The sequence below is a fragment of the Melopsittacus undulatus genome, chromosome 1, assembly GCF_012275295.1.
Source record: "Melopsittacus undulatus isolate bMelUnd1 chromosome 1, bMelUnd1.mat.Z, whole genome shotgun sequence".
NCBI classification, from domain to species: Eukaryota; Metazoa; Chordata; class Aves; order Psittaciformes; family Psittaculidae; genus Melopsittacus; species Melopsittacus undulatus.
The window spans coordinates 84,257,761-84,279,708 of record NC_047527.1 but is presented as its reverse complement, the minus strand read 5'-3'; the positions used below and the strand labels follow the sequence as shown (position 1 = coordinate 84,279,708).

Sequence of the window (21,948 nt, the reverse complement as noted above, 5' to 3'; positions counted from 1 at the left end):
ATCCCGTCCTGGTTAGAATCCAAGCTCTCAGAACAGGCAGTGCAAGTGTCTGAACCAGCAAGCCTGGCTGTCAGTTTGACAGGGATAGCTGCACCCTGCTAACTGCGTTTGAGAACAACAAATATGAAGATTTACACTCATTTGGTCCAGCTGATGACTGCAGTGATTATTATAAAGCAGATAACCAGAGAAATGTGAATTGCGACTAAAAATAGCTTCCCCTTTAAAACCACTCGGAAGAACAAAAAACCTTGTTAACTTCCCCATTAGAAGGCTGACAGAAGTGATAAGCCATCAACTTACGCATGAAATCAGTGAGTCATCTTCAGATTCAGCGCAAAAATTTCCCCTTTCCTCTACAACAAGCGTGCCTCAGTGATGCACGCTATGTTGGAGTGACTCCCAACTTGTCACGTTTGAGATCCCAGCTGCCATCTTTCTGTGGCTCGATCAATAGGCACATGACTTATTCCACCTCCCCACCACACACACACATATGCGCACGCTGCTCATGGACATACAGGAATGAGTTTTATGCCCTTTCCTCAACCATTAGGAGGATTCAATATTTATCTGTTCCTGTGCATGTGTCACACAAGGCAAAGTAAAACTGACAGCTGTAGCTTCAAGCTTCTAAGACGAGAACAAACAGTCTTCTCTCTCATGGTTCAGCTGAGCACAGGAAGGGGCTTCCTTTGGGCAAGTGCTCTCTTTGACAGTTGCCCTTCAAAGGACAGCTCCGTGAATGCAGGAGCTCAGACAGCAAAGTCAGCCTGCCAGGAGCAAGGAGCCTCCTAAGGGAAGGACAGCATTGCTCCAAGTGCTCTGCCCTGTCATCCTTTTCAATTGCAGAGGCTCTTCATGACAGCTTCAACACAGCAATTCCTCTCCCCACGAGGAGGAGGGTGTCTGCTTTCCTGTTTCAGTGCAACATGCTCACAGCTGCTCACTCTCTGAAGCTAACCAAAATCCAGCATGGCAATGGGATAGAAAAGCAACTTTATCACATGATAACCTGATTGCATGATATGAATCACCTTGAAAGGAAAAGTGCAACTCTGGAACACATACCATTCCCACTACATCCTACAGCTTCACTAATATCAACATGTAGTTTCATGCACTGCTGTGCAAATGGTCCCCAAGAAAGCTGCAAGTTGCAACAGTCCCTAACTGTTCTCTAACCTCTGTAATAATGGCCTTATGCTGCTTAATCCTCTTCAGCTCTTCTTCACAACTCATCACGTAACACCTGGACAAAGGCAGAGGTTTCCCATTCCGGCAGAGAACAGTTTGGCACTTCCCCACGTTTGCTGAGGTTAGTGTGAAGCATCCACCAGGGTCCATGGGATCATGTTTTATATGGCAAAGCACAGCAGAGCCTCCAAGTTTTTGTCCAGCTGTTCCAAGTTTCCTGGAATTTAAACAAAACAGTGACTGTCCTTTAACTGGAAAACAAGTGCTACGGGTACTATGGAGAAACAGCCGCTGCTCTGCAACCACATGCACTGGGTGCACTGACTGTTGGATCACTGGGACAGAAACAAAAGTCTCCACTGAAGACTGTCACACAACGGCACTGCTGCAGAGACATGTGCAACTCTCAGGCAAGGGGTTATTTACACATACGCATATATGGGGTATATCCACATATGCGGATACTCAAATCTGCTCAATTTTAGAACAGTAACATCTTTACACTTTTAAGAGTTGCACAGATGTTTTCCTCTACATCTTAAAAACATTTGTTTTAAATGTCCGACCGAGGGAAACAGAGAGGGTCAGAAAGCACTGAGGACTATTAATTTAATATACGTAGAGCCTCAAAAGGGGGTTCATATTATCCAGCTGTTTTTTCTGACTTCTGAAGCTACAGATTTTATTATGAAAATAGTAATTCTAATTGTAAAAACTCTATTTTGGAGCAAAATCAGAAGGCAGAAGTTCACCTCTTTGTGATGTCTTTAGAATAATACTCTCAAAGTATTAAATGATGACCAAGAAAGCACAGTGGCTTTTACTCTGCTACAAGAGGGCATATACCTGTTAAATAGGCTTCTTTGAAATATTTAAGCCTACTGTTTTAACAGGAGCTATAGTGGGGAAAGAATTAAAATCTATGGATAAAACTGAAGTTTTCAGAGTCCCATCATTAGAATGTAAATTCATTTCAATACTAGACTCTGAAAAACCATCCATCCTTCCCAGTATCTTGTTTATCAGGACATTGTCCTACACAATTTAGGAATTACAGCAACTAGAAAGCAAATTATAGGGGTTACTAACATTTGTATTAAAGCTAGATACAGCTGGCAAGAACTTTCAATTCAAAATCCAGGGAGAGAATGCACCACTGAATTTGAAACCAAGCTTCAATGTGCTGCTTCATTTTGGTTTTTAGAAATACGCTTCAGGAGTATTGCACATAATCTGTAATAATCCTCAGTGAATGATTAAACACAAGTGGAACAAATACTATTTCTCCAAAGAAGTGGTCAGTTTGACTTGAAACCAGAAAGAAAAAAAAAACCCCAAAAGCAGTTTTTTTGTCGGAAAGCCACATTCCTGTGAAACTGCATTAGTAGTAAACAAAGCCACGTAATAAGTACTTTCAATACGCAAATTTGTTATTATGTTTGAACATTTTAAGTATATAGCAACCACCTTCTCAGCTACCGGTCTGAAGCACTGTTATAAGCAATTATGGGAAGGGAGCATTTTCTCTCTTCTGTTTGTAAGGTTCTCTACCACCCCACTGCTTCCATATCTTTCCTGATACCAGAGCTTCAGTATTTTTCCTTTCCAAAGGTACAACTCCACAATAAACAATGCTACTTTTAACTTGATCCATTTCCTCAGCCTCTAAGCTACTTATTTGCTTTCTCCTTTGTTTCCCTGACCTCTCTGTTCTCCTTTGTTCAATTCCCTTCATACCCCTTCACTCAGTGTCTCCCAAGGCACAATTTCTTCTTCTGTCAAGACCAGCATGCACACAGGTTTCCAAACCACTATAAAGAGCTATCATTATACTCACAGCTATCATATCACAATCTCTTTAGATAGGTCTTGCTCAAATAATATTCTAAGGTGAAAGGGATGACAGCATACAGATATTTCTAAGGAGTCAGACTACAAGCCTTCAATATTTGTGTAGCTTTAAATAACCTGAATTCATACAGAGAAACAGAAAGGATAAGCCCAGGCTTTGCAGCCAGTAATAGTAAGGAAGTTTAAAACATGATCAAGAGATTTATACCACTGACTTGGTTACAGCAACTGTGAATTGTAAGACTTAAAGAAGATATGAGAAAGGAGTAAACTTCCACGCACCACTTAGTCATGAGTATTGAGTAACTTTGCAGGTGTTTTGTTTTGTTTTTGTTTGGGTGGGGAGGTGTTGAAGATTTTCTCCCCACCCCCGGAAGGAACAGAGGGCAATATTCCCAAAATGAGCAATAAAAGGAAGCACCACAGCCAGATCCCAAGGCTTTTTCCCCTCTCACATTCTTTTGAAGCAAGAGCAGGTGTCTGACCTGAAAGTGAACAAACTGCCCAGTGAGCATACACAAGATAAAAGAAGCTTCAAATCCAAGACTCACCTCTGCATAACGATGAAAGTGTTGATCATGTATTCCTCCTCATTCTTTGTTTTCTGCAGCTCTTCTGCTAAAATGTCGCTCATTGTGCACTGCAGCAGATACGGCACTTCCACATTGCGGTCACCATCAAAAACACCATAAAGCGCCTCCCGGTTGTCACAGAAGTTATTGGCTGAAAGTGCTGCCACACACAGCCTAGTGAAAACAACAAAAGAGGAGAACATCAAGGTTGTTACCTATGACTAGTTGTCATTCTGACCAGACAGATGCAGCCCAGTCCGAGACCTAGTTTTAACCACTTCTGTTCATACATGCTTCAGGACTGTTTTCTGAGCTGTGGAGAAGAGTCAGGCCCATCACAGTGCTAAGATGTGGAGAGACCTACACTGGTAGTTCAAGCCCAACCGTAAGGATTCTTCCTCCTTTTCAGCATGTGAACAACTCTCTTATTTGCAGAAAGACTGGGAAAAGTATCTCTGAAATAACATCAGTTTAAATTGCATTTGCTCCTCCAAAAGCCATCCTTGTGATTTAACATGCTAGTGACCAAGTTACCCCTTAACGGTAAGTAAAGACATGCTGGCACTTGCAACGGAAACCTAGGTAGCAGATTTCTAAAAAGGTATTTAAGGAACAAAGAAAGATTCATCACATTGCCAGCAACACAGAGACTAGCAGACTCTTGGTACTTTATTTGTCAAGTGCTGCCTTAGTCACAGGAGCTCTGTACACCATGAATATTCAGAGTTTTGGCCATTCTACCTCTTCCCTTAGTATCTCTGATTTGCTTGGTAAACATCCTTTGGTTGAAGATAAAGCAGCTTTGCAAAGAGGAAAATGCTTTTAAACACTCAGATCTTTTGCAAGTACCGGAGTCCTGCATAGACAAAATGTGTTGGTTACACTTGTATCTTAGCAACTTCCTTAACAAAGACCAAAGTAGAGAGCTAGCCAGGGGCCCAGTAGACAAATATAGAGTCATGGCATGGCCCCTGGCTTTGTGAGGCCCAAAACCTCCCTGAAACTTTGAGTGAAAAAAGGATTTCTTTGTATCATCAGCGCAGAGGCACTCTGCTGCTAGGATGATGGCTGTATAACGAGAACCATGCCAGGTCGTACTTGTTCTTGACGCCCGATGCTTCTGTGTAACCGTGACTCCACACTGCTGGCGCTCCTGAAGCATCACCAGCCGAGGGCTGGTCGATCCTGAAGCAACGGATATTGCTGCAGAGAAAAAGAAAGGAGAAAGATGCAATGGATCAAAGTGCTGATATAACCCAGATTCAAATGCCAAGATAACACCTTTTTTTCCCCTCCCCATTCTTAGTAATACATTTAATAAAAGAAAATGAACCAGGACATTCCAAGTGGTTACTTCTAAATGTCTGTATACAAAGAACAAAAAAGCAGTAAATAACTGAGCCTCTATGAGGGTGTCAGCTGCACTGTTTTGCTTAGCCAGCTTTTCTTTCCCTGCCCTCACCCCTAAGCTATTTGTTTCAAACCTGGTCCAGTCAGAATACAAAGCAAATTTGTCACTAGCTTGATGAAAGCCAGTACACAGGAGTGATTTCATAAATTACACATTTCTCCTACCCACTTTAACAGCAAGTCTCTGGGCTTTTTTCATTGTACCCAAATGAAACCTCCTGTATGACCCACACCATCCTCTATATGGGGGGGAAGAGAGAAAAGGGGTAAGTATGGAAAACATTTAATTACTTAGAACTAGCAATGTGTAATAACAGCCTTCCATGAAAATGCCCACAAAACAAATTTGCTCCCTCCTGGTCTTGCATCAACCTGCAAGAGCCAGCCTACAGTACAGCCTGCAGACAGCAGGCACAGCCCTTCTGTCTTCCCAGTTGTGCAGGTCAAATTTTGCTTAGGCCCTTGATCCTCTACCCTCCAATTTACTACCGACGTAGCCTTTAGCCCAACCTTCAAATACCTCACAGAGCATAATACAGATTCAAAAAGGGCCCAGCCCTCCCTGTTTATTCCCTTCTCTTCAGAGCCCTGCTTTGCTGGGGAGAGATGACCTGCCCCCTGCTCCCTGCTGCTTTCTTCCAAAGGCAGGGATAGGGAGCTCCCCCCACACCACAGACACTTCAAAGGCATCCGAACCTTTCATGAACCAAATGAATCATAAAAGAGCACAAGCAGAAAGGTTTAACTGTTCACCCTGAGCACTCATTTTTCTCCATCCAAACCCCCACCTGACCTGAACACACAGAAAAGTCTTTCCAGCATTGCACAGCTTTCTTCAAATAACCTGAAGTACTGTCACATCCAGTTCAATTTCTTTTTACACTAATAGTCAGGATGTGTGCATCAGCAAGAGCAGATTAAAAAGCAAACAAATTACATAAATAACATTAAAACCACCTGTTTTTAAGCCCTTGGTTTTGCAGCCCTCTGTGTGTCAAACAAGAGGCACGCATCATGAGCATTGGAAAAGATTATCTGACCCCAGATCAAATTGGAAACCTGGGTTTCTTCTGAAGTAGCAGAGATTTTAATGCTATCTGCACCTGCACTATACTACACACACGAGCAAACACACTTTCTTTGCAGACTTCCCATACAAGGCACTTATCCTCCATGGCAGAGGAACCTGGATCAGAAAGGTTTTTCTGTTTGTTTCTTTTTTAACTGGGCTGACTGACCCCTCACTCCTGGACAGGTCAAGAGCCAAGAGCCAAGAGCCATCTCAAACCTTCCTAGCAGTGGTGAAAAAAAGCTACCTCAGTGCATTGCTAGCAGTGGCACTGCTACAGATAGACCATGTGCCCAGAAAGGAGCGGTATCAAGCAGCACACTCTATGCAGGCAATATGGGCTAGGGCTTTCTGGACAGCATGGTTTATTTTCCCCTTAATTAATGTTAATTAATGTTAAAATTGAACTACATGTTCTTCCCTAAGAATCACTGTAGCAACACCTTTTGGGGGGCTTATTTTGGTTGTTGTTTTTTTTTCTTTTTTTTCATTTTAATTCCTACTGAAAATTCTTACATCCAATGAATTGCTTGGTAACATCCTCCTAACCATGCAAGCCTCCTTTAAGACCTCCATACATATTAAAAAAAGCAAGCATGCATGACAGGTCTCTTCTCTCCAGCACTGAAAATACATATTAACCTACTACCTGCTTGCATCCTGCCAGGGCACAGATGGAGAGCTGCCTTTCACATGCAGAAGGAAGATATAAAAAGTACCAAGCGTACAAGTATTTCTGTGCCTGCTACAAAAAAACAAGTGAAAGGATCACCTCCTCCCTCACAGTCAATTATTGCGGTATATCATAGAAGTTAGCGTGGGGTATCAGTACAGACACTAAGAAGCCCCTCAACACCCTGACTGTGGCTACGGAATATGAGGGAAGAGAACCTTAGGTCTTATGAATAATTTGTGGTTTTTAAAAAAACAACAAACAAACCCACAAATAACCAAGGAACTTCTTCCATGTAAGAGGGAAAAAGTTTCCTGGGAATTAAACACAATGCATATGCCAATGAAAACATGGCACATAACTGGACCACACTACTCTTTTGCTACTTAGGACTTTTATTTGTACAATACTGCTATAGGGCATGATGCATGAATACTGAAGTGGCATGAGACTGGCTTGCCCACCTTGTCTGCTGGGTTATACAATAGAAAAGCTGATCTTCCACTTTTAAGTTTTGATAGAATTTAACTAGCATTGTAATATGTATTTCTTCCTCCTTCTATGAACCAGAGTAACATCAGACTGCTTCTTCAGGAAGGTATCCTGAATACAATAAAGCAGCTCCTAAAATAGAGGAGCACTCTTTTATTTTTTTGCTGTCCACTCAAGAACATGGACTCATTTTTATATGTGAAAATTCGTAATTATCCAAATTTCTATTTAATTTGATAAACCTGCCAATTCAAGCTAAAAGCACACTCAAACTGGAAGTTTCCCTTGCTTGTACAACAGATGAGGTTTACTATTCCAGTGTTGGATCTTAACTATTTTAAAAGCAAACCACACAAGGCAAACACTCAACCCTTACAACCAACCCTTCTTGGAATAATTCAGTATTTAAGAATCAAAGAGACTGAGAAGAAAACTCAGAACTGGTGCAGTTCCCTTAGGACATAAGAAATGTTAAAGGCAGCACCACTGTCCACAGATGATCTGGTTTAGTGCAACAGTTTCCCAACAACTGCAGAAGGAGGCACAAGGCACTTGGTGAATTTCAGTTGCGGATGACAAGTTCTAGCGCAGGAAACAAACAGGTAGACAGGAAGGAAAAGGAGGGTCCCATGGCAAGGCAACTGGCTGTGCTGCAAGCAGACTGGGAGATGCAAGTCTTCAAGAGACGTTTAAATATGGGAAAAACAAGGATTTCTAGGACAAAAGCAGAGAGGCATGAAGGGTAACAAGAAACAGTATGTGAACAGATAAAAAGCAGCACAATGGCAAAGACAGATCCAAACAGATGAATGTAAGGGAAAAAAAAATGTAGCAAGCATACATTTTGCATCTCAGCTGTTCAATAGGTATTTTGGTTAAATCTAATGTCAGAAGTAAAATGGAGATGAAACTGGACAAACAGTGGTTATACCAGACTAGCAGACCCCTGCAGAAGTTACAGCTGAAAGTAACTGCACTGGAGTGGGCAAAGTCATCCTCTTTAACAAAGCATCAATTTCTGACCTAGCCACATAACCTGTTACTTTCTGATCCACTGATAACAAGGAGCCATGCTCCTTAAAAGACATTTACACTTCCGTGTATTGTGGTTTGTCACATCCTAGTGACGGGAGTCACTGTCCCCTCCCTACTCTGTAAGGTAACTCACTTCAGCAGCTCTAGGGTTTTGTGATCCAAGGCTAATCTGGGATTTCCAGTCAGGTCCAGCTCTTGTAGTTTTGGAGGCAGGTTTTCAGGCAGTGTGACTTCACTCAGTTCATTGCAGCTTAGGTCCACACACTGTAAAAGGGATGCAAGAGAATTTAGACGTTATCAAGATCACACAAATTTTGCTTAAATGTAGTAATGAATGTTTCATAAACAACAAAGGCTGCAACTAAGATCATTCATTTAAGCAAGTGGTTCTTAACAAAGAAATTCATATGGCATTCAGCCATCTTACCAGATGTCTGGGACATCTAGAAATATGTTCCTTCCATTTCCATCTGACCAGGTGTCATCTTGTTACAAAACTATTAAGTTTTGTTTGCTCTTCAGAGAGACAAAGATGGTCAATGTACTTTCAAGTATTTAACAAAAAGTCTTATTGATGAAACCAGTCTTTTAATAGATAAAGAAAATGGAGATAAATACAATTGGAGCTTCTAAGCCATTGGCACAGCAGTCCCTCTTCCAAAGAGAGTTTAAACCAGTACGAGAATGAGCAGGCTCTCAGGAACTCGGTAATTACTGAGGGACATTAAAATAAGCCGGGTTATAAGTGTATGTGGAGGGAAAGAGGAGTAGAGAAGGAAAGGAAAAAATACTGGAGCAGTTTCAAACATGGTTTTGTGTCATCTTAGATAGATTAATATTTAAATCTGATGTCAATAAAATTAGTGAAAAAAAAATGAAAGCTTAAATATTTCAGAAAAAATACAATACAAGACAACAGAGAAACTTGCTGGCTATCCACCAGTGAAGCGCAAATTAGCTAGAACAAGTGCACTGGAATGACAAAATCCCCAAACAGTGTTTAAAGCTACACATCTAGAGGAAAGTCTGTACACAAGGAAAAGTATTCCATTTTAGAACAAACTCCACTCTCTAAATGTTATTACAGCATTACGGTGTAGCACGCACCAAACACTGGGGCTGGGGAATCAACCTTTATTTTCACTAGGACAGAGCAGGCAGGGGACAGAAGAGCTGTCCACATCTCTCAGACCAGTTTCTGCTTTTAACCTGCAAAAAGACTTCAAAAACTTCAATAAAATAGAAAGTTGAAAAGGGCTGGGGGAGGCTTTTCCCAGCTGCATATTTTGACCATTATGTAATTTCCATTGACACAAGTGAGACGCTTTCATTTTTGTAGGTATAATCAAAGAAACTGGGTTCTGAGCTGGAAGAAGGCATAAGGTAACCTAGTAAAATCTGGAGGAGAAAAATCTCCTCACATGTTATTAAATACAAGCAATGGAAATAACAGATTTCTAATCCAAATCTTGACTCCTGAGGTTGTCTAATATGGAGGCATTACTATTATGAAGAACAAACTGCTGACGTTATTTAAGCCCGATAAGGAAATCAGAGTTTAAATCTGTCACGCAAACAAAATAGTAGACAGCTTAACAAAACAGTTATGCCAGTGAGCTTTTTTCCTTCTGCGCAACTCGTGCTGCTTCCAGAGAGCCAGTAATTACTTTGCAGATTAAAGGAGCTGCCAGGAGGCCTTGCTGTGTTCAACACCTCAATGCCATTACAAATTTGATGGAAGAGAGTGCTGGAATAACAAGTACAAAAATCAGTGAAGTAATTTCATTTCTCTGATTAAATGCCCAATATGCCAAAGGAAGCAACACTCTACGGCAGAAGCCTTGGTCTCTAGCCACTAGTGAAGATAGCTTATTTATCAGTTTAGGATTTCTCAGGTTTTATTTGTACTGTCTGAAGAACAGACTAAGAGGAACTTTCTGCATATCTATGTTAGATTTAGTCCTTATTCTACTCCCCAGACAAAGCAGGAAGGCCTATTTCCTAACTAATCCTAATTTCCTCATGCATTATTTTAATGCAAGGTAGTTTAGCCCCACCTATGCAGCATCAGAAGAACAACTCCTACAATTGCTCACAGGATTTTGTACTGGATGGCCCAGCTGGAAGACAAGGCTTAACAGTCAGTATTTGCTTACGCTGCATTCATATCTTTGTACCTACTTTCTTCAAGGCTGGAAGAGATCTGAATTACATCTAGTTACAATTGAAGAAGTCTACACAGATATTAACCTATCTAACTAGGAGAAAAACTACCAAAGATAGGGAGTTTTGTTTTAAGATGTTACTGCTACTAGACCTTCACTTATTTGAGATCTCAAGGTAATGCTCCTGTAAAATACAAGCTTGATGAAGAACTGCAACAAGAAGCCTCCATGTCACCCTTACCGCAGCGGCCCAGCCAGAGAGCCATGAAGAGAAGCAACTCATCGGTCAACAAAAACTGGACGATGAAGTAAAGTCAGGTCCCAGGTGGGAAAAGCAAGCCTGGGCCACTGAGCTCTGCTCAAGTACTCAACTGCTGGACTGTGAAAAAACACCAGCATCCTGGATACCAATTGTAACACAAGGAAATTAATGTCAGACAATGGCTGTAAGGAAGAGTCTGCTGGAGCACTGACTCAGGTGTGCACGCTTCCAGCTGCTCAGCCATTCACAGAAGACACTGCAGTGTGCACAGATAAACCTAACTGACTGTAGAAATAACTGACATAAAACACAATAAAACTCCTAAAAAATGTACTGTGTAAGATCTCTCAGAGACATCACCAGGCTCTTTAGCAAAGAGGACCACACATAACTTCTGCAGCCTTGACTGTACTGTGTAAAAAAGGCTTAGAGACAATTATATCACAAAAATGACCTTGTGTTTGGAAATCCTGGAGTTATTGCAAGAGTAAAACCATCAGCATTCACACTAGCTTTCCTTCTGAACTTATTTCAGGCAGCACAGTAACCGCTGCTCTAACTGTTCCAGTATCACTGACTCCAAAATGTAACACACGAGCCTCTCAGGCTAATTAAATACCAAAGCAAAACAGACATTACCACAGGTAGCAATTTCCCCAAAAAGTTTAGTATTTGAATGCCACCTTAATTAAAACTCATCATCAGCTATGATACAATCACAGAGGTGACATGAGACTATACAACTTCATGTTTTGCTACAAGCAAGCTTATGTCACCAAATGACCAAATCCGTACTTCAGCAGTAAGTTCTGAAGTTACTTTGGCACATTTTTAATGCTCTCACCTACCTGAGAAGAAGCTCTGGTTAAGCTAAGTAACAGATTCAGGCAGGTAGCACAAACTTGACCTCCAAACTGACAAACCCCAACCATGACGTAGAGAAATCATGAAGAGGCCAAAAGAACCCATATGCCCAACGAAGCACCCTCCCATCTAGCAACTACATGAACTCCCTTAATGGAAGTAAATACTAGGCACTTTCACAAAGGTGGAGTCCTAGACCACTCTGTACCTTCCGAGATGAAGTCACACATACTACCCCTGCAGTTCCCAAACAGTTAGTGACTTCCGTGCCTCCTCCTTCTGCTACAGAGAACTAAACAACCTAGGGAACCAGCAGGAAGAAACTGCTGTCTTCCAAGAGCCTTTTTCTGCTAAGCACTGTAGCAGAGCAGCACTTCAAATACTGATGCTTTTATAAAACACTGAGCTTTCCCCAAAATGAATGAACAAAAGGAGAAAGTCGACTGTTCCCTGACAGTGTGTTTACATGATCCCACTTTTTGTATTAGTTAACACTACTGTCATATTTTTAAAGAAATGTTTATAGTGCAGAGCCTTGCTCCCCCACCCCAATTCTTCCTCTAAGAAAAATGGCTCTGCTTCTGATTGATTCTAAATGGCCCTCTGTTTCCTCTGGCCATTGTTCCAAAGAGGGAGGAGTATTCAAAACCCCACAAGTTTGCTTGAGATTTCCTGGCTAAAACCGCAAAGCTCATCTTTACATGCATTCACTATCCAACAGAATTATTGCTCCTGCTGCGTTCCCTGCCCCAGGCACTGAGGCAAACACAGCAGTCTGGGAACTTAGCCTTTTGACTTTTCGGAGCACCGGAAGGACCCTTAAGTTGTTCTGAGTTCATGAATAGGTAATCAGTTCTCAGCCTCAGAGAAGGACAATCTTGCCCTATCACAAGATTTGTATGCTATGAGTTAACAGTCTCCAAGCTCCAGCCAGCAGCAACAGCATGAAGTATTCTGCACTATAGCCAGGTGAGAAGCAGGAATTTGATTCACAGAAAGATAGAAGTCAGCAGTAGTGCTCTTCAGCATGGTCAAGCAAAAAATGCGGCCCACAGAAAGAAGTGTCAGGAAAAGTACAGGATTAATTCTGGAAACACATACAACAGTTAGATTAAGCATTCCTCTGGTTGTGCAAAATATGACTGCAATTAGGAAAATTAAAGTAGCTTGCTTAAATACTCAAATCCGGCGCTCCTGGAATTTATCTCTGTCCCCAAGGCCTATCCTATTTTGCAGCTTCAGTGGTTTATAACACACGGTCTAAACAAAGTCCATTCCTTCACAATCAACCAATTGCCAAGGCACGAGAGTTAATTACGCATAGCTCCTGCCAAATGTTTAAGTCATAACAAAACAGACTGTCACAGGAAGACAATTAACACTTATTGGGCAGAAAAGACAGGAACTAGTCAAGGTGAGCATAAAATCAGATTTTGAAGCTGCTCTTCTATTCCACTCCAAGGCAGCAAAGGGGTGAGCATTTTGCATATGACCTCAGAGGAGAAAGCAGCTGCCAGATCTCTGTTATTTCCAAAAATGTACTAGCCTGTAGCGATGAGAGACCCGAGGGAAGAATAGAATTGGTAAAGCTGCATTATACTTCCTTCCCCTAAAGCACATTCATTCCTTACCTTTATTTCAGAAAGCTGCATGACTTCTGGGAAGACTTCAATGCAGTTCGAGTGAGCAATTACAGTATGCATACGTCTGCAGTTCATGATGGTTGTTGGAATGGCTTTCAGTTTGTTCCCACTAATATCAATTTCTTCCAACTCTTCCAGCTTGGCCATTTTGCTATGAAAACAAGTTTAAGGATTTTTCTTTTAATAGACATGCATATTTTATTTTGAAGTGATGATGAGAGCAGTGGTTTTCATTATTTTAAGAAAACGAAATTGCAGACTTTGATCCATGTTCACAGCAATGCCTGTCACCTCTCCTCACATCAGACACTAACACAGTTGTGGAACAAAATGTGTTCTGCTTCTGTCAATGTTTTGTTAATGCTACCTTTCAAATTACTCATTTCGCTTACATTTCCCCTGGTCACCAGCTCACTTTCACTCTTTTTCCTCCATTCTCTCCCCTTTTTTCATCCCTAGTTTCTCACTTCATCCCAAATTTCCCTTCCCACCTTCTATCATCCCACTCAGCTCTTCCCCCTAATTCATCTCCCTCCCTACCCACTGCTGTTGAAGACCGGCTGCTCAGAACATCACACAAGGACAGAGATGTCTCTTCCTTTATTTATTGGCATGCCTTTTTCAAGGTTGTACCTCATCAGCTTTACAGAACATCTTACACTTGAAAGATTTCTGATTAAAACAGGGTGAACTGGAGGTACAGAAATTGCTGCCAAGGCAGAATCTCCTTCTGGAATGAGAGGATTTTTCCCTAGTGACATTTAGTCCACTTCCACAGACATTTCCAGACTGCTATGTTCACAGACCTCTTGTAAGGAGAAGCCCACCAGGTGTAAGCAAATGAACCAAACCACAGAAAACAGATGACTTCTTGCTTGACTTCAACAGCATACTGTGGTCATGCTGAATTAGTCCAGGGGAAGGGGGCTTGAAGTCCAGTCAAAACACACCAACTAAAATTTAGCACTCACTTGTCTGTGTCATGCATAAGAAGGCAGCAATGTCCAAGAGGGCATAGCAGGTCAATCTACTCACTGCAGTATCACCACATTCAAAACACAGCCTGTGCCACCACATTTCTGTGCAATTTAGCCCTTGCTATGGAAATGTTTCATAATGCCCACCCACTGGTGGGTCAGAGGCAGCAAAACCAGTGACTTACCTCGCAGGGAAGCTCTGTAGGCGATTGTAAGCCATGTGCAGTATCTTCAGGTGTGGATGGCCTGTTAACAAGGGTACGCATTTATCTGTGAGGTTGTTATTGGTCAAATACAACTCCTGCAAGATGCTATGGGTTTCTTCAGAAAGAGCGGCTGGAGGAAGCATTTCCAGTTTGTTGGCAGAGGCATTAAGAAATCTCAGGCTGCAAGAAGAAGTTACATAAGGGAATTCAGTGAAACATCCTGCAGGTTTTGTGTCTAGAAGTATAAATAAAAATCTCTATTTTTAAGAGTTAAGATAGTTATAAAGCAAAGGTCAAAGGCAGTAAGTTCACAACACAAATAGAAATGCTTAAAGTCTTGCATTCTATGAACAAACTTTCTGATCACGTTGGTAAAAGAATACATCAGCAAACTGAGTACGCCAAAATGCCTCCAACCCCTTATCAAGACCTCAGTACTTCCAACAGGTAAGAGCAATAACAAACTACCATAATTTCCATATTCATTCCACATGAAAATGAATTCTGATTCACCAACAAGCCGTGAAAGTATAGCTGCCCTTCAAGAGAATTCACTGGTAAAAAAAGCCAGTCAATTTTTCAGTATTTTAAATACTAGCTAGGGTTCAGGCAGTATTTTGTTTAAACCTGCAGGCCTGAAAGCAACTACAAAATATGAACAAGTACCCTTTGTGTATTTGGATAGCTAAAGATGCACCACTAACAAAAAACAAAAAACCAAAAAAACCAACCCCAACCTGACACCAAGCAGTCCTTTGCTTTTAGATTTTTAAAAGACAGGACTACTAGTATACTAAATTAAAAAGGGTTATATGTATATATAGACACACACACACACACTCGCCTGCTGATGTATCCAGAAAGACAGCCAGACCTCTGTGTAGTTCCTGAGTGCCCTTTCCCTACCCCTCAAAGTAGCAGAAACCCTTGTCAACATTTTCTGCAGTCCTGCCACAAGCAGCAAGGCCTGAAGCAACACAGGAATTCAGGTTTTCTTTCTCCCTTAAAGGACTTTTTCTAGGATGGGGACAAGACCTGTTGAGGTATGGGCACTGCCCACTCTTGCAAGTCAAGTTTTGCGGGCAGAGGATTCATGTTTCTGTTAAGGGAGTTTGGTGATCACTAGCACTGGAGAAATAAACACTGTAGGCATCTTGAAGGCTAGAATTCACACAAGAAATGCCAAAGAAATGCGAAAATAAGGCTATTTATCCTTTAGTAACCAACTCTGGCACAACCATGGCTTTTCAACAAAAATAAGACCTCTCTCTTCCTTCCTCCCCTTTTCAGAAAAGCTGCCTTAGAGAACTTGCGATACAGAAATAAGCGTGTGCCTGCCAGTCTGCAGTGACCGAGTTCAAATTGGGCTATACTGCTCCTACCAGCTAACAGGAATGGGCAGCTACAATGGGCAAAGCTGCATTCAAAAATCAAAACTCGGAAATGAGCTGGCTGAGGCCTATAAAGCCACTGATTGAGACACAAAAGGTAGGCGTGCTCCTGTCATCAATCTAAAGTGATAAAATATTGATAACTTCTCCCTTGCATGCAGGAATCCACACTGACCTTTAAGGTCTATTAATGAATGAAATGGATTTGCAAGATTTGCAGCTGGTTGAAATTTGCTTGGCAGCAATTAAGTGTCAGACATGCTACAGAAGAGTCACGTGGAATGCCAAAAGATTAAAACCCCCACTATTTCCATTAGAAGCAGAAATCTCTCAGCACTGCACAGAACCGAAACTAGGTTAGCTGTTTTACACAGAGGAGTCTGCTTCAGAGAAACAGTGTAATCCTCAGGCTCATTCATTATTCACAAGGGTGGTAGAACTCCAGAGGAGGAAGTGAGGAGAGGGAGGATTAAATTCAGGGAAGGGAGTAAGCAGCTAAAAGGGGTTTTAAAATTACTTATTTATTCTAAAAAAGATGCTGCTCAATTTCACCCTTTAGCTATAAACTAAAAATATATTAAGCTCATTCAAAGCTGGATTATTAAACTGAAGCCTACCACATCAACGATTCCTGTACTTAATTAAACACCAAAGTACAGACAATTATTACTTTGGCAACTTCACTCTAATATGCATGATGGTCGTCTCTCTCCACAAAAAAAGGCACTTCGATTAACATTAAAGCCACAATATCTTTTGCACCACTCCTAGTACAAAATAGCCATCTTCAGCTCAGCCTGGAAAGGCTTAAATAATAAAAAAGTTTAAGGCTGCTGGGGAAAATGAACTTTCACAGGAATACGATGGGGATGAGGAAGTGGCAGCAAAATATTCCCCAAGAAAGGGCATGCTCCTCTGCCCTGAAGAGGAAACTACTTTTTTCTTAATTTCTTGCAAGCTGCAGCAGAATAACCTGGAGCATTTCACAGGTACCTTCTTTTAAGAACCAAATGTAGCCAAAAATAACCTAGAGAGCACCCTGTGGCTATGAAGTTAAGGAGAACATAAGTTTACTCAGGTACAGCTAGCGCAAAACACAGCTGAAAGCTTCAAGTAAGAAAAGGTACATTGCTCTGATAAAGCTGAAGTTAATGCAGCCTACTGTACTGAAGCCATTTTATATTCAGAAGAAAAATTAATCCAACAAAAGCTCTTCTGTTTTTAATAAACTTTCAAAATTGATGGAATACAAGAAGTTTCAAGCTGTTCCCTCACTGGTATTGAGAGTGGCCAGAATCTGCATATTCCTGCCAGTAATCAGTTTTAATGCATGTATTTTCCCATGGGGAAAAGTAGAGAGGAGATCTGTTGTTCTGTATCTCTATCCTTTTGCCAAGTCTTCCAGAAAGTGATACGCCAATGGCAGAAATAAATCTCTGTTATCCTGACACACAGTTTAGTGCCTTGATGTGAACAGGGTTTAGGTGGTTAGCAAAATCTTGCCTAAAGTCTTGAACGGGAACCCTGTGGTAGCAGTGTATCTCACCTATCCCCCCAGTGTAATAACTCATAGCTGGGTAACACTCAATAGTCAGTTCAGGATAGTCACATACTAATCTGTCTGTAGCTGACATCATTAGCTTTAAATTAACTTTTTAGAAAAGAGTATGCTACTTATTTATATGTTCCTTTTGACCAGCTGTTGCATTAAAATGGTGAAAGCATTCTGAAACGATAATTCTTTCGTGATATTCTCTGGATTAAAAAAAACAACAATGCAACAAAAAGGGACACCCTTCTCTGGGCAGAGAACACAACGAACCAGGAGACTGCTTCTGCCAATGTTTTGTCAATTCTGTGCTATTAACTTATGTCAAAAGAAAAAAAACAGAAGTCCAATCTATTTGTACTTGCCCATCAGGTTTTCCCTCATGCTGATTTAACACAGAAGTCCTCCTCCAGGTTATTTCCACTCCCCTATTTCTTCATCCTTGTGAAATGTGCCAGCTGCTACCTTAGAAGGTACATCTTACAGATGCCCTCCAGAGCAGTGGAAATTTACTTGGGCACAACTGTTTCCATTTCTCTAGCGCATGGACCTAAACTGATTCATATTCCTTGAAGATATCCCACTCATATTGCTTATCAGATGGAAGCAGAATGTCAAGTATTAAAGCTCAGTCCAAAATTAATTGTTTCCCTTCCCAATTCCACCCACACACTATACCACAAGCTCATGAAAAGAAGTACAGCATCACTACAAAAACCTGCATTCAGCAGCCTGCACACATACCAGAGTATAATATAGCAGGGAGAGCATGAATTAACAAGTACTAAAAGAGTGCCGGAGATTAAGGAAGAAACGAAGGCGCTAGCAGGAAGATGCCAGAATTCTTCAGCTTTGACAAGGTGTAAATTCTCCTTTGGGGTATTAATGTAAACACTCATCTCCGTCCGGAATAAGTCACCTTCAGTTTTATGGAATATTGAAGTACAATCCCTTGCTGGATTTAACCTCTCCAGGAAACAAATCAGAAAAAACACTGTCCCAGAGAATAGGCTATAATCAAGGACATGGATCTAATTCAACAAAACAGACTCAATATGCAATCACATGCATTCCCTATCTAAACCCAGAGGATTCTGATCTCAATTTGAACTTTCAAATGCAGAGGAAGAAACTCTTCTACTGACACAGCCATTATTGAAAAATGCAAGTCCTTCAAAAAGCTTAGGAATGTTCAACATTAAAAGGAACACAGACAACTGCATCCAATGGCAAAGCAGCAGCAAATCAAAATCACTGTGCTTAGCTTGAAAGTACTGATAAGAAGTGGAAAGAATACTGCAGCTGCAAGAAGAGAATATGCAGAGAAATCACAATCTCCAGTTTGGCCTGTGCCCCAAGATCCCCATCAGCACAGAGCAATCAAAATACAAAATTTCTTCTTCAGTCCCTTCTGCAGAGACATGCCCTCAATTTCTGATCGCTTAATCCTAAAATAATTTATAATTGTGGTAGCAGGTGGGTGAGGAAGGATCCTGTAAGCTAAGTGTGCTCTGGAGGGGGAAGAAAAGAGAAAAAATGAAGGCAGTTTTGCCAGCCTTGCAAAAGAGGGTATTTCTTCTCTTAAAAAAAAAGAAAGGATGGAAACATTCAAGTGAATCCCCTTCCTGTTGACGGACTGCCAAAAAAACACATTTAATTGCTGCTGTCTCCTCAGCTCTTACTTTCTAACCTATCTTTAGCTGTTTCATTAACTGGGATTTCCCCAATTTCTAGTATATGTGCTTGTAAAACCTAACTTACCAGCAAAGAAACAAATGCAGCTAAGCATTTCTGCAGTGAAAGTATGTGCATCAAACACTCAAATAACTGTCTGCATTCATTTGACTTTGTTTCCTCCCTCACTTCTCCTGTATGCATGATAGGACTGAATACTTTCATCAAAAAGAAGCAGCCACAAAAGGTGGAAATGGCAAATATCAAACGAGCAAGTTTAACTGGGTCACCTTCCAGAACACCAGCAAAAAAAAAAAAACAAGCCCCAAACAAATTAAATCAAATCAAAACAACCAAATAAACAGAATCAGAACAGATAAGAACAACCGAACAAAGCCGAAAACAAGATTCATGCAGAGGAGACAGGCAAATAGCTGACACTGTTTTAGCTACCAACACTGGCCACCACCAGACACTACAAAACAAAGCCCAAGGTTTAAGCTGTGCACATCTCAGCTACATCTTCACCACACAACTGGTTTAAATAGTCTAATGGCTGTTTAAGGGTTTATAATGAAAATATTCATACTAACTGGAAAGAAAGCTTGGGCAAGAGGGAAACCATCACCCTTCACCACTGTGACTCCATTTTTAAACCTCCCTGACCACTGCCATTGCTTTTCATCCATAGCCAGCTAAACCTTTTGAATTCTTGCTCATCTGATTCACAAAGGATTTTGTATAACAATTTTCATGCCATTAAATGGCAGTCTGCTGCAAATTGGTCAAGGAAAGCAGTAAAAAGCCTGTACAAGAATCAGACAAATCAGGAAAGGCATCACAACAGAGGAAGCTGTGGACAGAAATGGAAGGCTGGAGGAATGCAGGTGCATGAAACAGAGGTTCAGGACTCAGCTTGGGAGTTTTCTCCATAAGCCACAGCACTTGCATGAATTCTCTGGTTTTGCAGCATCTGGTAATGAGAAATGAAGAGATTATCTGGCTGCCTCTGTGGCGCTCATCTTGCCAAGAAAATCCCCACCCTACAAGAGAAATCCTTGCTAACATGATCAAGATGTGCATACTTTCAGTGCAATAAACAGAACCAAGTTCTGTCTTGGTCAGAGAAACATTTCAGAGGGTGGTCCTCAACCTCTCCTTAAGTAACAGTTTAAAACAGAAAATTAATCTAAAACCAGACCAACAAAATTATACTCTTCAGCAGAGAATCACACCTTCCCATTGCTTTTTTGAAGGATTAAGGCAGAAAAGCAGGTTTTTTTTACTTCTGCTATGAAAAGAAGTTTTTCAGTATTTTTCCTGTTTCTGGGGTGAAAGTGATATTGTCTCTTTGTGCACCAATGCACAGATTTCACTCCCTTCCTCGGATGTTCTAGATGTCAAAGCCCAGCAGTGCTTGTGCTGAAGTTCACCCAAGGCACTTCACACCCACTTTGTCAGATATGCAGGACTGAGAAGAAGAAAGTTTATCATTCACAGCATGAGACTTCATATCCAGACAAGATCTCATCTGCCAGTAGCACAGACCTGAGTATCTTTAAAAAAAGATAATTTTTTTTTTAAGGCTGCAAAAGGTAAATGATTTTATGGAGAGATAAAGGTTCTATAAGGTAATTTGTCCAACATCACACGCTGGGTAGAGACCATGGCAGACCACTCAGGAAACCCAGTTCTCTTGGCATGTCTGGCAGCGCAGATTGTGCTTCCCAGGGAATGCTTGGAGATGAGAAGCATTTTACCTTTTTAAATCAAAACAAACCCTCTGAACACCTTCCCTGGTCCAGACCCATTTCTGCTGACAGATGCAAACACTGGGAAACAAAATAAAATACATTTCCTGTAGGAAATTCCAAATTTAAAACTCTGACATTGTGTGCTAATCTTATTTTTCTTCCCAGTTACCCCTTTTGCCGCAGTCATAGAAGCACCAGCATGCACAAGCCATTTGCAAGCCAAGACAGTAAAGGGGTAGGGAAAAAGGAGGAAAAGCCCATCTAAGTCAATTGCTTCTATTATCCTCACAAGCGAGGGACGCTGCAGTGCTGATAAGATGCCAGAATGGGTAAGCTCTGCTCATCTCCTGTGATGGTACATGACACTGCTGGCACTCATAGAAGAGTGAAAACTTTTGCCCTGTACTGCTCAAAAGCTGCACAACATCAAAGCTGCAGAGGGGAACAAAATCCCCTAGCCTGAATCAGATATTTTATACTGTTATTCAGTATATTTTTTTAACTCCAGTTCTTAGTAGCACACTTTCAGCAAACTTTTGGAAAGCTACCCCCAGTCCTGGCTTTAGCCTGTTCCTGTTTTGGCATCACACAAAAAGAAAGGAAAGCTGTCTACAGCTTTGTAGCTCAGTTTAAATAGATGAATCAGATAATCAACTAGATTGGAAAAGACCTTTAAGATCATAAAGTCCAACCATTACCCCAGGACTGCCAAGTCTACCACTAAACCATTTCACTAAGGGTCTCATCTACATGGTTTTTAAGCATTTCCAGAGAGGGTGATTCCATTACTCTCCTGGGCAGCCTGTTCCAATGCCTGAACACCTTTTAGGTGAAAAAAACTTTCCTAATATCCAATCCAAACTTTTCCTGGTGCAGCTTGAGGCCATTACCTCGTGTCCTGTGGCTTGTTACTTGGGAAAAGAGGCCAGGCACCCCTCTGCTCCATCCTCCTTTCAGGCAGTTGTAGAGAGTGATAAGGTCTCCCTGAGCCTTCTCTTCTCCAGACTAAACAACCCCAGTTCCCTCAGTCAATCCTCATCAGACTTGTCATCCGGGCCATTCACCAGCTTCATTGCCCTTCTCTGGACCTGCTCCAGTCTCTTGCAGTGAGTGGCTCAGAATTGAACACAGTATTTGAGCTGCAGCCTCACCAGTGCTGAGTAC

At 41.3% G+C, this 21,948-nt stretch overlaps 1 protein-coding gene across 1 annotated transcript in view; it reads right to left on the bottom strand.

Moving 5' to 3' along the window:
• Nucleotides 1–21,948, bottom strand: part of PHLPP1 (PH domain and leucine rich repeat protein phosphatase 1) — a 140,802-nt gene that overhangs the window by 2,797 nt on the left and 116,057 nt on the right. The window contains exons 11-16 of the mRNA XM_034062961.1: nucleotides 14,396–14,596; nucleotides 13,222–13,384; nucleotides 8,433–8,563; nucleotides 4,719–4,823; nucleotides 3,600–3,794; nucleotides 1,186–1,414 (exon numbers count right to left, since the gene is read on the bottom strand). Of these exons, the coding sequence (XP_033918852.1) occupies nucleotides 1,186–1,414; nucleotides 3,600–3,794; nucleotides 4,719–4,823; nucleotides 8,433–8,563; nucleotides 13,222–13,384; nucleotides 14,396–14,596 (1,024 nt within the window). The remainder of the gene's footprint in view (nucleotides 1–1,185; nucleotides 1,415–3,599; nucleotides 3,795–4,718; nucleotides 4,824–8,432; nucleotides 8,564–13,221; nucleotides 13,385–14,395; nucleotides 14,597–21,948) is intronic.